At 45.0% G+C, this 15658-nt stretch overlaps 1 protein-coding gene and 1 long non-coding RNA gene across 4 annotated transcripts in view; both read left to right on the top strand.

The window, feature by feature from the left end:
* The window catches only part of LOC123384795, a 199705-nt gene extending 193746 nt beyond the window's left edge, over nucleotides 1-5959 (top strand). For all 3 annotated transcript variants that reach the window (XR_006596379.1, XR_006596378.1, XR_006596380.1), the window contains 3 exons: nucleotides 2206-2324; nucleotides 2422-2659; nucleotides 5271-5959. This is a non-coding gene — a long non-coding RNA (uncharacterized LOC123384795). The remainder of the gene's footprint in view (nucleotides 1-2205; nucleotides 2325-2421; nucleotides 2660-5270) is intronic.
* Nucleotides 5960-12339: 6380 nt separating this feature from the next.
* CLDN23 (claudin 23) lies at nucleotides 12340-14210 on the top strand. Its single transcript, XM_023252422.2, has one exon. It carries the CDS (start codon nucleotides 12472-12474, stop codon nucleotides 13345-13347), a length of 876 nt encoding a protein of 291 aa, XP_023108190.1. The 5' UTR covers nucleotides 12340-12471; the 3' UTR covers nucleotides 13348-14210.
* The last annotated feature ends 1448 nt before the right edge of the window (nucleotides 14211-15658 follow it).

Raw genomic sequence — 15658 nt, forward strand, 5'->3', positions numbered from 1 at the left:
GTCAGAGGGTAAGGCCAGCAGAAGCGTCACCCAGCCAAGCCACAGAATGAAGAGAAATAATAAGTTATTGTTGTAAGCCATGGATTCTTGATATACTCTTTATGCAGCCAAGGCCCACTGATTCAGTACTTTCAGGCTTGAAGATAGAAATCATGCTGTACGTAAGTGTGGATTAGTCATAATTCAATTATATGTGAATGGAAAACACATTGTCAGATTCTCTAAAGTCTACAAATGGATTTTAAAGTAGCCAAATCTCTCACCAGGATGTCATTTCTTACCAATGTCCTCCCTTACTTTTACCTGCCTTATCATGCAGTTCAAAATTCAATACTTTATAGGTCTCCCTTAAGGAACTTCCTCTTCTCCTAACCATTTATAGATAAGAACTCTTGCCTCCAGGAGGTGAGTTTTATTGCCCCCACGATAAGCAATAAGCAACGTTTTACAGGCGATGTGACTAACAAGTGGCACAGCCGGGGCTTCTAAATCCTGTGTCATTGCTTCCCCTGGGAATCTTCCAGCTGACCAATCCCCCAGTCAGCCCCCTCTCAAAGGGATCAGTGCGTGTTCCCCCAGCCAAAGTGGGGGCACCTTTTCCAGTTAATTAAGACTGTTATTTACCACACAGCCAGAAGCCATTCGGAATATCGTGATGAGTATTGTTCATGAATTGCACTCTAGTAAAATCAAATGCCCAAGAAAATTTAAATACATTTAAATCAAAACACAAACAACATGTGGCTGGGGTTTGATTATAGCATAGGGCATCAACTGACCATCTTTCTAACGATCATGCAGAAAGATTCCAATTCTGATGGGGTCATTTTCTTTTGATTCACTGCCTTCCTCATTCTACCAACTGTATCTTACATATCCTCAACAAAGTGCTATTCCAATTTAGAATTTACATTTGTAGTCTCCAATTATATAGCAACATTCTACTTTAGAAATGCTCTATTACATTTCCAGTGACCAAGAAAAAATATTTTTATTATTTTTAAATTTTTTTAAAAAACATTTATTCATTTTAGAGAGATCTTGAGCAGGGAGAGGCAGAGACAGAAGGAGACACAGAATCTGAAGCAGGCTCTAGGCTCTGAGCTGTCAACACAGAGCCCAACGTGGGGCTCAAACCTTCGAGCCATGAGATCGTGACCTGAGCCAAAGTCAGACACTTAACCTAGTGAGCCACCCAGGTGCCCTGAGAAAAAATATTTTTAATCAGCTTTAGAGTTCTGTATCAAAATTAGCCTGAAGCAACTTCTAAGATTTTTTATGTAACTCCTTCTGCAAAACTAACTGAATTTTAAAAGTGTCTAGGTTTTCAACACTTGCATTTGACTTACAGAATGACTAACTCAAGTCTAAAAACAAATGGAGCAGGGGCTAAGGATTTGGGTTATCGTTAATGCTACATTGGTTTGTGGACTGGACACACTTTTTTTAAAATGTTTATTTATTTTTGAGAGAGAGAGAGAGAGAGAGAGAGAGAGAGAGAGAGAGAGAGCAGGGGAGGGGCAGAGAGAGAAGGAGACACAGAATCCGAAGCAGGCTCCAGGCTCTGAGCTGTCAGCACGGAGCCCGACGCGGGGCTCGAACTCACGAGCTGCAAGATCATGACCCCAACTAAAGTCGGACGCTCAACCGACTGAGCCACCCAGGAGCCCCTAAACACACTTGTTTTAATGCCACTGCCTCATGTGTTGGCTCTTGACCTTATTTTCCGTAGCTGGAATTAGAGAGATAGATATACCTAGAGAACTAGATGCACCTAAATGCCGCCTTTTGTTTCGAGTCACTACCACGTCATCACTGTGAGCACGCTACTTCCTCTCTGTTACGCTCTGGAGACTTACAGGTTCCCTTCTTTATTATATTTTTGAAATGCTAGGGAAGGAGTATCATGGGGTTCAATCTCTACAATCACCCAGATACAGATGAATCTAGTCTCATCGATGTTAATAAAAAATACTATTTTAAACTGCCTAGTATATGTTACATATATTATGAAGGTTCGTTAACTCATTCATCTTTATAACACTCCGGTTGAGTAGGAGCTAATCGCTCCATTTTACACTTGGAGAAAAAAGTTAAGACCCTGAGAGCCGAATGTGCCCAAAGGCAAACAAAGCATGGCCGAGCCAGGCTTACACTCACGTCTGTTCAGTGTCAGAGCTGGCACTGACTGTCTTCACTCTATAGGTCTGAAAGTCGCTTCTCCTCTCCACACCTCTGAATCCACATCAGGAAAATAAGAAGATTGGAGCCCACCTTCTCATGGCCCTTCCAGCCCCAACAAGTGTTTCTTTGGACACACCATGGTAGGCTCGTCCATTTCCCCCTTGTTGGGTTTTGTCCGGGTCAAGAACTGAAGTGTACCTGCTCTGTTGTTAACATGATGTGTTGTTATTGATCCAGGTGAACTGAAAAGCTGATAAAATGCCTGACCGATGGCATCCAACTTCACAGACAACTGACAAGTTTTACAAGTTTAACAGGTTCTGTTTTGAATGGCTTCTACCAAATGGAGGTGGAGGAGAATGTTGGCCTGATGGGAAAATGAACTTTTTCTCAAAAGCTCATGCTCAGAAATTGTTCTGTGTTATGGCATTCTTTTTCTAGCTCCTGGGCTAACCAAATCCCATGCAAACCAGAGGTGAGCAATACACATTTCTGCACCTTTCTCAACGATGTGCATGTGAAATCACTATTCACATGTCAGTGATACATAACCTCTCTGTTCCTCATACTCAAGTTGCCTCAGTGAAATTCACCCCATCTCCGTCTGTTGATGTGAAACATAACTGTGAAAAGGAGCAAGATAGGACACAGAACTTTCCAGGGCGGTCTAGAGTGTTTTCTCCTTTTAGCAGTGAGTGGCAGAGAACAGAAATACAGACAAGAGAGTTTGCCAAATTTATTAACTTTTACTTTATGCATATAAATTAAATCCTATGGAATGGGGCAACAGTTCCTTTTAAAGCACTATAGCTTTGATATCTTTAGGCTAAAACTTCCCCTTGAATCTAGGGGCGCCTGGGTGGCTCGGTCGGTTGAGCTTCCGACTTCGGCTCAGGTCATGATCTCACGGTTTGTGGGTTTAAGCCCCACGTCGGGCTCTGTGCTGACACTTCGGAGCCTGGAGCCTGCTTCAGATTCTGTGTCTCCTTCTCTCTCTGCCCCTCGCCTGCTCACACTCTGCCTCTCTGTCTCTCAAAAATGAATAAATGTTAAAAAAAAGATTTTTAAAAAAAATTTTTAAAAACTTCCCCTTTAATTTAAACTTCCTAATTGAAGCTTAATGTCTAGCAGTATACAGTTTTTGCCTGTTACTGGGTTTAAGGGATTTCCCACACGTAGTTAGACATAAAATAATATGGTAAACAAAACATTGAGTCATTCATAGACTTGTACTATCTGCTTAGCAACCATAAGAAAGTGTATTCAGAGATCCAGGAAGAAAAAGAGAGAATGTGTTTCTTACTATTTGTAAGCATACAACATTGACTACAGTTACAGCCATGATATTATTAAAAATGACCTTCCAAAAGAAGAAATAATGTAAAAATAGGAAAATGGGATATAAGGTCATCTGTTTACCAATCTACACTATAGTTACCAAATATATTCTGGAAGTTCAAAGTGAAGTTCAAATGTAAATTTTGAGGCTCCTGACTGATTTAAGTGTTGAATTTTGCCCTTGCTGTTTGTCACTATGTAAAGAGTGCTTCTATATCATGCATAAACATGAAAAACACTTGGAAATATAGAAAAATAGCACCCAATTTTCTTCCTGAAATAAGTGCATATCATTTCTTGTGTGTGCATTTCTGGGAACAACTAAACGTCACGTCACAATAGAATTCAGCTTTATTTTTCATCTAAGAGTAGGTCTAGTTGTGGCCATTTTAAAAGATGGTGCATTCACAATTATGGAAGAGATGTGTGTGTCAGAAGAATACGCAACTTGACTTTCAAAGTCCGAAAAATGGAGAAACTTAACTGACTGTAAACTTGCAAAAGTTGAGTTTTTCAAATTGCGTTGGGGTGCCTGGGTGGCTCAGTTGGTTGAGCATCCAACTCTTGGTTTCTGCTTAGGTCATGACCTCATGGTTCATGGGTTCTAGCCTCTTGTTGGGCTTTGTGCTGGCAGTTGGAGCCTGCCTGGGGTCCTTTCTCTCCCTTGCTCTGCCTCTCTCCTGCTTGTGCCCTCTCTCAAAATAAATAAGTACACTTTTTTAAACTCTAAAAAATAAAATAAATAAAATAAATTCTACAGAAAGGAAAAATTGAAAATGTATAAAATCTCAAAGAAAATAAAAAGCAATAGTAAATCACACCTCTTCAAGAACAGTTAATATTTTAGTGTATCTCCTTCTACTGTTTTCCAATACACGTATATATCTTTTTAACCTAATTGGTTTCATATTGCAATTTGATTTTATAATGTGTTTATTATAAAGGGTACTACAGTGGACATCCTTATAGCTACATCTTCCCACATCCTTAGTTTATTTCCTTGAAGCAAATACCTAGAATGTTAATTGATAAATCATTGAGACAGCACATATCTAAGTCTTTAAAAAAACAAACTGCAACATCACCTCTGCAAAAATTCACTGTTTACTTTCCCTCCGGTAATGACTTTTTCCCCAACTCTAGCCAAGATTGGGTAGTATTTTTCCCCTTAACATTTCCAGTTCAAGAAGAGAAAACTGGGGACACCTGGGTGGCTCAGTTGGTTAAGCATCTGACTTCAGCTCAGGTCATGGTCTCAAGGTTCTTGAGTTCGAGCCCCACGTCAGGCTCTGTGCCAACAGCTCAGAGCCTGGAGCCTGCTTCAGATTCTGCGTCTCCCTCTCTCTCTCTGCCCCTCTCCCGCTCATTCTCTGTCTCTCTCTCCTTCAAAATAAACATTAAAAATTTTTTTTAAAAAAAGAAGAGAAGGGGCACCTGGGTGGCGCAGTCGGTTAAGCGTCCGACTTCAGCCAGGTCACGATCTCCCGGTCCGGGAGTTCGAGCCCCGCGTCAGGCTCTGGGCTGATGGCTCAGAGCCTGGAGCCTGTTTCCGATTCTGTGTCTCCCTCTCTCTCTGCCCCTCCCCCGTTCATGCTCTGTCTCTCTCTGTCCCAAAAATAAATAAACGTTGAAAAAAAAAATTTAAAAAAAAAGAAAACTGGCTTACCCATGTTTGGTTTTGGATTTATGTGAATAAAAGAGTCATTTAATTGATCACTTTTTAATTCTTATTTTGTTTTATTTTTTAGAGAAAGACAGAAAGTGTGAATGGGGGAGAGGGGCAGAGAGAGAGTATCCTGAGCACTCCACACTCAGCGCAGAGACCGATGCCACAACCGTGAGATCATGACCTGGAGTCGAAATCAAGAGTCAGACGCCCAAACGACTGAGCCATTCAGGTGCCCCTAACTGAACACTTTTGACTATACTTATAGGTGTTTATTTACTTCTATGACTGTGCATTTTCTTTGCCCAGTTTTCACAGGGGTATTAAGTGTTCCTATTGACTTGCCATATAGACGTAAAATATTGACTACTCTTCTGCTACAAAAACTGAAAAAAAATGTGTCCAAATTTTGAGGCATTACTAAAGTTAAAATGTTAAGCTTCCATACAGTTAAGTCTGCCAAGCCTTTTCTCTATAATTGCCACCTTTGGTGTTTTGCTTAGAAAGGCTTTGCACAGCGTATACATTTAACCCCCTCTCTACTTCCTTCCACTTCTTTCAGAATTCCTTTTTGTATGTAACAATATGGTCCACCTAAACCTGTTTTCCTTCGTTCTCTATGTATTTTGTGATGCAGACATATGTTTTTTTTCTTCTCCCAAAACTCAGGGGTTGCCACAACACAATTGAATTTTCATGCCTTTCTCTATCAGTTGAAATTCCACCTTATCAAATTATAAGTTTATATATAAGTAGGATCTGTGTTTTTTACTATATTTTATACTTTATTTAAAAAAAATTTAATGCTTCTTTATTTTGAGAGAGACATGGAGTGAAAGTGGGTGAGGGGCAGAGAGAGAAGGAGACACAGAATCCAAAGCAGGCTCTAGGCTCCGAGATGTCAGCACAGAGCCCGACGTGGGGCTCAAACTCACAGACTGTGAGATCATGACCTGAGCTAAAGTCAGACACTTAACGGACTGAACCACACAGGCACCCCTTGACTATTTTTATTAATCCGTCTTCCTATTCTAGTACTACATTCACACTTGAATTATTAATTAGACCTTTATAGCACATTTAATAGCCAGCATGCATGCACTTTACATTTTGCTCTTTCAGAAATGTCTTAATGTATTTCATTCATGTATATTTCCAAATGAGCTTTGCATTCACCTATTCAGTCTTAGCATGACTTTTTATTGGATTTGCACAGAATCTTTACATGAATTTGGAAAGCATTACTATCATTATAGTTCTCGGTTTTTCCATTTAGGAGTTTGCCATGGTTGTGATGCAGCATAAATTTTTGCACATGCACACAACACATGTGTGCACACATACATGAACTTGTAAATAAGAAAATACCCAATCTCAAAATGAAAACTATGTCAAAGACCTACAGGAATCTAGTCCATGGCATGGCAAATATGTTTGCTCTGCAGTAGACAGGAATGGACAGGGTTGAAGAGAAGCAGGCTGTGTAAGATAGCGAATGGCAACTGGGTCCTGGGAACACCCCACCCATACCATGCAGCCTTATCTTTGTAAAGCAGCATCCTAATGCTAAGCCAAGAAAGGTTTGGAGCCCTCAGAAGATAAAACTTAAGCAAGCTTTTTTTCCTATGTGGCATGATACCCCAGAATGCCTTCTGATACATATGAGAGGGATGGAAAATAGATTCATGCTTTTGTTTGTTTTTGTGAGAGAGAGCATGAGTAGGGGAGGGGCAGAGAGAGAGGGAGAGACAGAACCCCAAGGAGACTCCACGCCCAGCAGGGGTGCAAACGTGGGGCTTGATCTTATGACCATGAGATCAGGACCTGAGCCAAAATCAAAAGTCAGACACTTAACCATCTGAGCCACTCAGGGCCTCCAATTCTTGCTTTAGGTAGGCAGTCACCATACAGAGTGAAATATGATAGATTAGAAGTGATATACCATCATAGGAGCCTTATTCACAAAAGCCAAAATGTGGACACAACCCAAATGTCTATTGACAGGTGACTAGATACACAAAAGGTGGCATACACATACAATGAAATATTAACTCAGCTTTTAAAAAGAAAGAAAACTCTGGAGGCACCTGGGTGACTCCATCAGTTAAGCATCTGTCTCTTTATTTCCACTCTCCTTGTGATCTGGCGGTTCATGAGATCAAGCCCCAAATCAAGCCCTGCTTGGGATTCTCTCTCTCTGCCCCTCCCCCACTCACGCTCACTCACACTCTCTCTGCCCCCCCCCCCCAAATAAATAAATAAAGTTTTAAAAATCAACAAAAAGAAAGAAAATCCTGATGGATGAACCTTGAGGACATTATGCTAAGAGAAATAAGTCAGTTATGAAAAGACAAATAGTGTAGAATTCCTAAGGTGCACAGAGTAGTCAGATTCACAGATTTTTTTTTTAAGTGATGAATGCTGTAACCTCCATATGTGTTATAGTGTGAGAATTTTATGAAACTTCTTTCATCTATGTAGTACACATTTATTGAGTACCTGCTGTGAGCTAGGCAGTATCCTAGGTGCTGAGATACAGCCACGGACAAGTGTAGCGAGGTTCCTAGTGTTTGGATCCTCCAATGCGATGGGAGAAACACAGACTATAAACGGGTCAATACATAATTAATTTGAAAAGTTTTGGTAGTGATAAGTTCCACAAAGAAAACAAATCTGGGTGATGTGATACTGAGCTGACTGGGCACCACTTTAAATTAGACACCAAAAGTTATATATTTTTTACAACTTTGGGCACAAAGGCTAGAAAAATCACTGTCGGGCTAGTTGCCAACAAGGTAAGCTGATGCTAATATCAAAGGGACCCAGTTCAGCTCAGGCTGTTTTAATGCTGTTTTACAATAGAGAATGATTATAATTTAATTTTTGATCAGTTATTTTTTATTCTATAACCTACTGAAGTGGATTGGCCATTGAAAGACTAGTGACAGTGTTTAGGGCCTTCGTCTGTGGGAGTAAAGTATAAGGACCTTGTATAGGGACTCTGAGGACACCTCTGGGAACCTCTTGGCCTGCTGAAGTCTGTAACGTGACTTCCAAGATAAGGCACTGCGGAAGACTGGGATTTTGTACTAGGTGTTATCTGTGAGCCACTCTGTGAAGGCCGACAGAACACCTAGCCTTAGTCCCTTTAGAATTAATGGCTGGGAACTCACTATTCATCTGGAAACCTAGGGCACTGTAAATAGAGTCTTGTCTTACCATAGGGCCCGTCTTCAGAAAAGAAAGCTATTATAGGGTCTGGGGATCAGCTTACACTGACAGGTACTAATCTTAGCAATAATTCATTCCATGCCACGATTCGTGCTTTGTGTCTCACTCAGCCTTACGGTGAACTTTGGAGCCCACAGAACAAAGAGCTCAGGTCTATAATCAGATACTACACTAAGTGCTATCATTTCTTTCTCTTATTATCATAGAGAGTTACCCCCACAGGGCTCCACTTCATCGTCCTAAATATCTGGAGCTATCCTATATTTCCTTGTTTTCTATGCTGAGGATTAGTAAGCATTCAAGCAACAAACCAGCAAATTTCTTTACGGAGATGCGTTGACAACCTGTTTTGGCCAGACAGTCATCTGTAAGAGCAGTCTGTGGATACGATGTCTAAGAATGCAGGACAGAAGGAGATACAATTGATTTGTGAAGTGGATACGGTAGCCAGGCTCTAAGATGGATTTCAGGGCAGAACAGAACAAGAGGAAAATAACCCCTGCCCTCAAAGAATTTACAACCTAGCTAGACAACCAGGTGATTCAAGTAATGAGGAATTGTGGCAGGTGCTATAATAGAAAAGGGTGTATGGCAGGACCCAAAAGGAAAAGTTAACTCAATCCAGGAGACTGAGAAGCCCTCCCAGGAAAAATAGCATTTAAGCAAAGGTCTGAAGGGTACCTTGGGGTTGGGAAAGGGCAGGCAGGACTCTAGGAAAAGAAAACAGAAGAGGCAAAGATCTTGGGACAAAAGGGAACACAATGCTTTGGAAAAGAATGGGGTAAAAATCCAGTTTTGGGGGGTAATGGTGTGAGAAGGAGATAGGGAGAAGGGAGATGGGTAGGAGTGGGTAGCTGGGGCTGCATTGTAGATGGCATTAAAAGCGGTTAATTTAGGCACAAGATTCAGCTTTGAAGGCCGGTGTGGCTAAGAGAAAGGGAGAGAGGAAGCACGGGTGTAGGAAACGAGTTAGAAGCCAGTTTAAGGGAAGATGGGAGAACGTCACAGGCTTAGGTAGAGGCAGTGGGGAAGGCGGAGGAATGGAAGGGCAGGAGACAGATATAGGAGGCAGAACATACCGACTCTGGCCCTCCCAGGTCACACAGCCTGGACTTCATTCAATCCACACAGGAATCTACATGAGAAGGTGATTCAGATCCCATAAAGTCTTTATGAAGTCTCTTTGCTGTCCTATACAACAAAAAAGTTAGGTTCCAAGGTAAAGGCAAACTGTGAAATGCATTCAAAAGAAAAAATATCCTCTCAGAGCTGAAAAGGATTTCAATTGTGGTTTTTGTTTTTTGTTTTCTTTTTGGCTGCACTGGCTTTGTGCCCTATACTTCCCTAAGCCTAAGAACTCTGTGGGGCTTGTAAACACAAATGTCATCACATTACCCAGAGGAGTCCCATTCAGTGGGAATCTGTGTTTTCCCTAAGCGATGGCCCCAGGTGATCTTTAGTTCAGACAAATTAGGGAGCTCCTGGGCCACGGGAGACATGCTGATATTCTCTTGTGTGTGGTCTTTATTATTGGACTCCACTTACACAAAACTCTAGAAAATGCAAACCAATCTATAGAGACAGAAAGCAGATCAGTGGTTGCCTGGAAATAGGGGTGGCAGGCGGAGATGCGAGGGAGGAGTACCAAGGGCAGAAAGAAACTTCTGTAGGTAGTGGATAGGTTTGCCATCTTGATTAGGGTGATGGTTTCACAGGTGTGTGTACATGTTGAAATCAAGGCTGGGGCAATATTCTTGCAGGTATTGGGTGTCCTGCTTCCAACACCTGTATCTGGAGGGGCAAGGATGCCTTGTTGGTATATCTAGCCAACCCACAAATCTCAGACAGGAATGATTTTACCAGTGAAAGAGTATTAGTAACAGGAACTATGTTCATCATCAAAGTCTCTGATTGGAGACTGGAGACAAACATAGGTAAATAGCTGAAGACAGCTGAAGTGTGTATATTCTGGAGTGTGACTTTGACTCAAGGGTCTCTAATGTCATCTAATCACCGTTAGAGCAACTTAGAAGGTGGGAGCAATCAAACTGTGCATCAAAGGATGAATGGATAAACCAAATGGGGCATATGGATACAGTGCGATATTATTTAGCCATACAAAGGAAGGAAATTCTGGTACGCGCTACGACATGGATGAATCGTAAGGACATTATCCTAAGTGAAATGGGCCAATCATAAATACTATATGATTTCACTCATATGAAGCGTCTCTCGTACTCAAATTCACAGGGACAGAAAGTGGGATGGTGGTTGCCGGGGCTGGAAGCCTGAGGACCGGTGGTGGGATGGGGAGTTTTCGGCCGATGGGTAGAGTTTCAGTGTGGGAAGATGAAAAAGTTCAAGAGATGGTTGGTGGTGAGAGCAACATAACAGTCTGAATGAGCTTAATGCCGACGGGCCGTGTACTTAAAAATGGTTAAGGTGGTAAATTCCATGCCATGTGTATTTTACCACAACTTAAAAAATACTTTATTTATTTTGAGAGAGAGAGATCAGAGGGGAGCAAAGAGAAAGGGAGAGAGAGAACCCCACGCAGGCTTCTCGCTGTCAGTGCAGAGCCTGACGCGGGGCTCAATCTCATGAACCAGGAGATCACGACCTGAGCCAAACAAGCATCAGCTGCTTAACCGACAGAGCCATCCAGGTGCCCCTAAAAAAAATTTTTAAGACATGAGACGTGATTCCTTTCCCTGGTATTATCCACTCTAGAATGCTCAAAATTGTTTCAAATCAACACTTAACTTTGGTTTTTAGAAGTATGTGGTTTTAATTTTAACCAAGTATAAAGGTAGTGCACTTCCATTGTAAGAAATAGGGGAACTGAGAAAAATATTAAGAAGAATTTTTAGTAAAATGTAAGATCATGACTCTCACACAAATATAAAATGAACAGGTGTCAAAGATGTTGTTTATTATTAGTAAGAGAAGAAGTATGTTACATTGACAGGTAAACAGCTAACATGAATTTACAAATTGGTCAGTATCGACTAGGCAATAATCACTTAGGTTCTACTGACACAAACTTACTTGCATTAGGATCCTGTGGTAGATACAACTGAAAAGTGTGCTAGACAGGACACCCAGTAGCACCCTTCCCTTGTTTGGTCTCTTCAAAATCTTCCACGGGGCTAAAACAACAACAACAACAACAACATCATCATCATCATCATCATCATCGTCATCATCATCATCATCATCATCATCATCCTTTGGAAACCCTCATCCCAGGAAAACACTCCTTTGATTCTTTTGAGTCAAACTTAAACCGGAGCATGAACTCTTACGAAGCACACTGAGCAAGTGTTATTAAGCAAATGAAGTGCCTTCCCGGACGCCCTACTCGACCGGACCCTCCGTGCGCACCTGCCGGCGCATCTCCCGAAAGGCAGGGAGCGATGGCGCCGCCCACTCGGCCTCGAGCGCCCGAAAGGCAACGGCTCAAAACTTGGAGCTGACACCGGACCCCGCCGGGAGCGGAGCGGGGAGAGGCTGGCTGCGCCGGGCCCTCGGGCGGGAACGGGAGAGACTCTGGCGAACCCAGATCGGCCGCGAACGAGGGCAGCGGCGCGGCCACCGAGCCTGGTGGGGCCGTCCGGGCGGCGCCGCCTCTTCCCTCCCCCGCGCTAGGCCGGCGGGGCCGCGGAGCCGCGCGAGGAGCAGGGGCGGGGCGACCTTTGCTCCGTCCCCGGAGACTGCGGGGCGGGGTGTCGGCGCCGCCCGGAGCCGGCCGCGCGCGAGGTTCCCCGCCGCCTCCCGCTCGCACCCCCTCCGCCCCTCCCACAGGGACCTGCTTGGCCGCGGCGGCCGCCTCCGGGCGTCCGCACCTCGGCCCTCGGTTTCGGTCAGACCCGCCCGCCAGCTGGTTTCGATTGGGGACGGGAGGCCGGAGCGGCCGGGACGCGCGGAGGGAAGCAGAAGCGAGCCGCGGAGTGGGAACGGTCCGGCGCCGGAGACAAAGGGCGCACGCGCTCACTTCGGGGGCCGGAGCCGGGGGCGCAGGGGCGGCCAAGGAGGCAGGTGCGGGCCCCGGGATGCGGACGCCGGTGGTGATGACGCTGGGCATGGTGCTTGCGCCCTGCGGGCTGCTGCTCAACCTGACGGCCACTCTGGCGCCCGGCTGGAGGCTGGTGAAGGGCTTCCTCAACCAGCCCGTGGACTTGGAGCTGTACCAGGGCCTGTGGGACATATGCCGCGAGCAGACCAGCCGCGAGCGCCAGTGTGGCCAGCCCGACGTGTGGGGCTACTTCGAGGCCGAGCTCGTGCTCGTGGCGCGGGGACTCATGGTCACGTCGCTGGCCGCCACGGCCCTGGGGCTGCTGCTAGCGTCGCTCGGCGTGCGCTGCTGGCAGGAGCGGCCGCGCTTCGCGCTGGCCGGCCTCTCGGGCGTGGTGCTCTTCGCCGCCGGCCTCCTCAGCCTCATCCCGGTCTCCTGGTACAACCACTTCTTGGAGGACCGCACCGTCCTGCCCGCCGACGCCAGCCCGGTCACGGTGCACGTCAGCTACAGCCTGGTGCTGGGCTACCTGGGCAGCTGCCTGCTGCTGCTGGGCGGCTTCTCGCTGGCGCTCAGCTTCGCGCCCTGGTGCGAGGAGCGCTGCCGCGGCTGCCGCAAGGCGCCCCCTGGCAGCCCGCGCCGCGGCAGCATCAGCACCGTGCACGTCGACTGGCCCGAGCCCGCGCTCGCGCCCGCCATCAAGTACTACAGCGACGGCCAGCACCTGCCGCGGCCCGCCGACCTCGGCGCCGCCCGCAAGCCCAGGGTCGGCTTCCCCATGCCGCGGCCTCGGCCCAGCGCCTACACCAACCCGGCGGACGTGCTCCGCGGGGAGAGGGCCGACACCCCCGACGCCTCCTTGCCGAGCACCGGGTGCTGCCAAGGCTCGCTGCCCTGCGACTCCGACCTGTAGACGGCGGCCCCCCTACCTGCTCTGGCCAGGCTCTGCCCGGACAGAGGACTCGCTCCACCACGTCCAGCCTTGAACTTGTCTGTTACCTTGTAGCCGGAAACACCTGGCTCAGAGTCTGACCCCGGACACGTTCCTGTAATCGGTTTGGAGGGTGATGTTCCTTTCTTGTGGCCAAACTAGACTCCTTGGACAATTAGTTCAGGGTTTGTTTGGTTTTGTTTTTGTAGAGTTTAGTCTTCCTCTCCGAGGGATCAGGGTCCTCATATGGAGTGACGCGTTTTTCATACTTTAAGCTGAAGGAGATACAGAAAGGGTGCTTTTGCCTCGTGTTGACGTGGGACAATAACAAAACGTCAAAATCAGCAAACAGAGGCCCCAAAACCCTGTTTTAACACCTCGAAACAGTATCCGGAAATACCAGTGAACCTTACATCAATATAATTTTTTTTTCTGCTGTATATAATTTATTCTTATGCAAACTCTCAAGAGACCAATAGACTGGCTATGTTTGAATGAAGCTCTTAAAATAAATGTAGAGCCATGCAAATACCAGCAGTTTTTGTGGCTTTCATGGAATAACTTGTTTAACTCATATTTACATTTCTTCAAGTATGCTAGGATTTGTCTTTATTACTTTTTTTTTTTTTTTTTGGTGGTCACTGCAGAGTTTCTGTATTAGAAGCCAGGTGGGATTGAACAGACTAACCTTATATTGCTCTATTCCTTGGCTACCTCACCCTGGACTTAGAGGACCATAAATTAAATATTTGGTACCAAGTGGAACCTGTTAATCACATCGGATTAAGGAACATGGGCATAGGTCTCTTATTTATGAATAAAAGCTGAAAACGAGTTTCAGTATATTCCCTCTAGCTGTTTTGTCTCCAGTACAACCTTTAGGAGTTTAATCATTCATTGCTAACAATTTCCTGGCTGCTTAAGCACTGTTTTTGAAATCTAGCACTCAGATCTTTGCCCCTCTTAGCATAGGATTACTAAAAGGAGCCAACACCCCCCCACCACCACCACCACACACACACTAAATCCCTGATTGCTTTATTTTCAGGTTTGGGCTGGTTTCTGGGCAAAGCCAGGTCTATTGTTGAAAAAACTAGAAGCACCAGTTTCCGACACAAAGTGAGCCTAGAAATCTTTTCCTCTTGTAACAGCGGTGCCTAAAATCACAGGTAGGCTGCTAAGTGTTCCATGAGGGAGACTAAATCTCCAACAGGGCCGGCTCTCATTTCAAGCTGTTGATTTAAGGGTGCCTTTTACTGAGCCGAATCTCATCTTTAAAACTTACCCTTGGCATCCAATTCAGAGGTAGGAATGTTCAGTTCAGTAGTGAACTGGTAACAGAGCTGTACCGTAAGTAACTAAACGGCACCTGCTGCTTATTAGCAGTGGAAAGGATAATATAAATTCGCTTCCTTTGCCATTTTGTACCAGAATCACCTGTTTTTTGAGATCAAACCTTAAAAGTGCAGGCGTATCATTTGGTGACCTCTTTCAAATGCAAATTCTCATTGAGTAGGTCTGGAGTGAGGCCTGGAACTGATTTCCTAAGGAGCTCCCAGGAGGTGCCAGAGCTGATGGGAGGCCCCCACTTGGGGCTGCAAAGGCTTTCGTTGGGACTGTGCCTGGCTCAAATTGCAATCCTTCCCAACTGGCAGCACAGAATCAGACCTTTGAGAGCTTGCCCCCTAGGAGAGCTAGGGCACTTGCTCCAGGGAACGGGGCCCAGATGGAGAAAAGGCAACACTGCTTTCTCAGCTAACACCTCAAAAGGCAGGGATTAAGGGCCTGGGAAATCAGGACCTAGCAGACAACAAACATAAAGATACTGGGTTTCTAGCAAGTATTGAATTCACTGAATCCTGCCTGCATAATAATTCCAAATATTTCTTAGAGAAGCCTAAGTGGAAACAAAACTAGTGTTTTGTATGTTTTCACTTTTCCTCCCTGCCCAATTATTCTCCTGTGGCTTATATTCAAAACAGTTCCCTTCTGGTGATTAAGACTTTGTTTTCAAGAATTAGAGCTCCATTTTTGCCCTAACACAGAAATGAAACCAAAACTGCTTTTAAAAATGCAAACTGGCTTTTGCTATAAAAATATTCAAGAAAGCCTGGAAAGGCACTCCTGCATCAGGCTGGGATCTGTTTGGAGACACACGGGTCATTCTGTGCCACAGCAGCATAAACGGACAATGGCTTTGACACACAAGACGCTGGACCAGGCTAGAGCCTCAGGAGTGGCTGTTGTGGGCCTGAACTTCTCCTGAACTTCCTATGGACTAGCCAGGCGATCT

The sequence above is a fragment of the Felis catus genome, chromosome B1 (genome assembly GCF_018350175.1).
Source record: "Felis catus isolate Fca126 chromosome B1, F.catus_Fca126_mat1.0, whole genome shotgun sequence".
NCBI lineage: Eukaryota > Metazoa > Chordata > Mammalia > Carnivora > Felidae > Felis > Felis catus.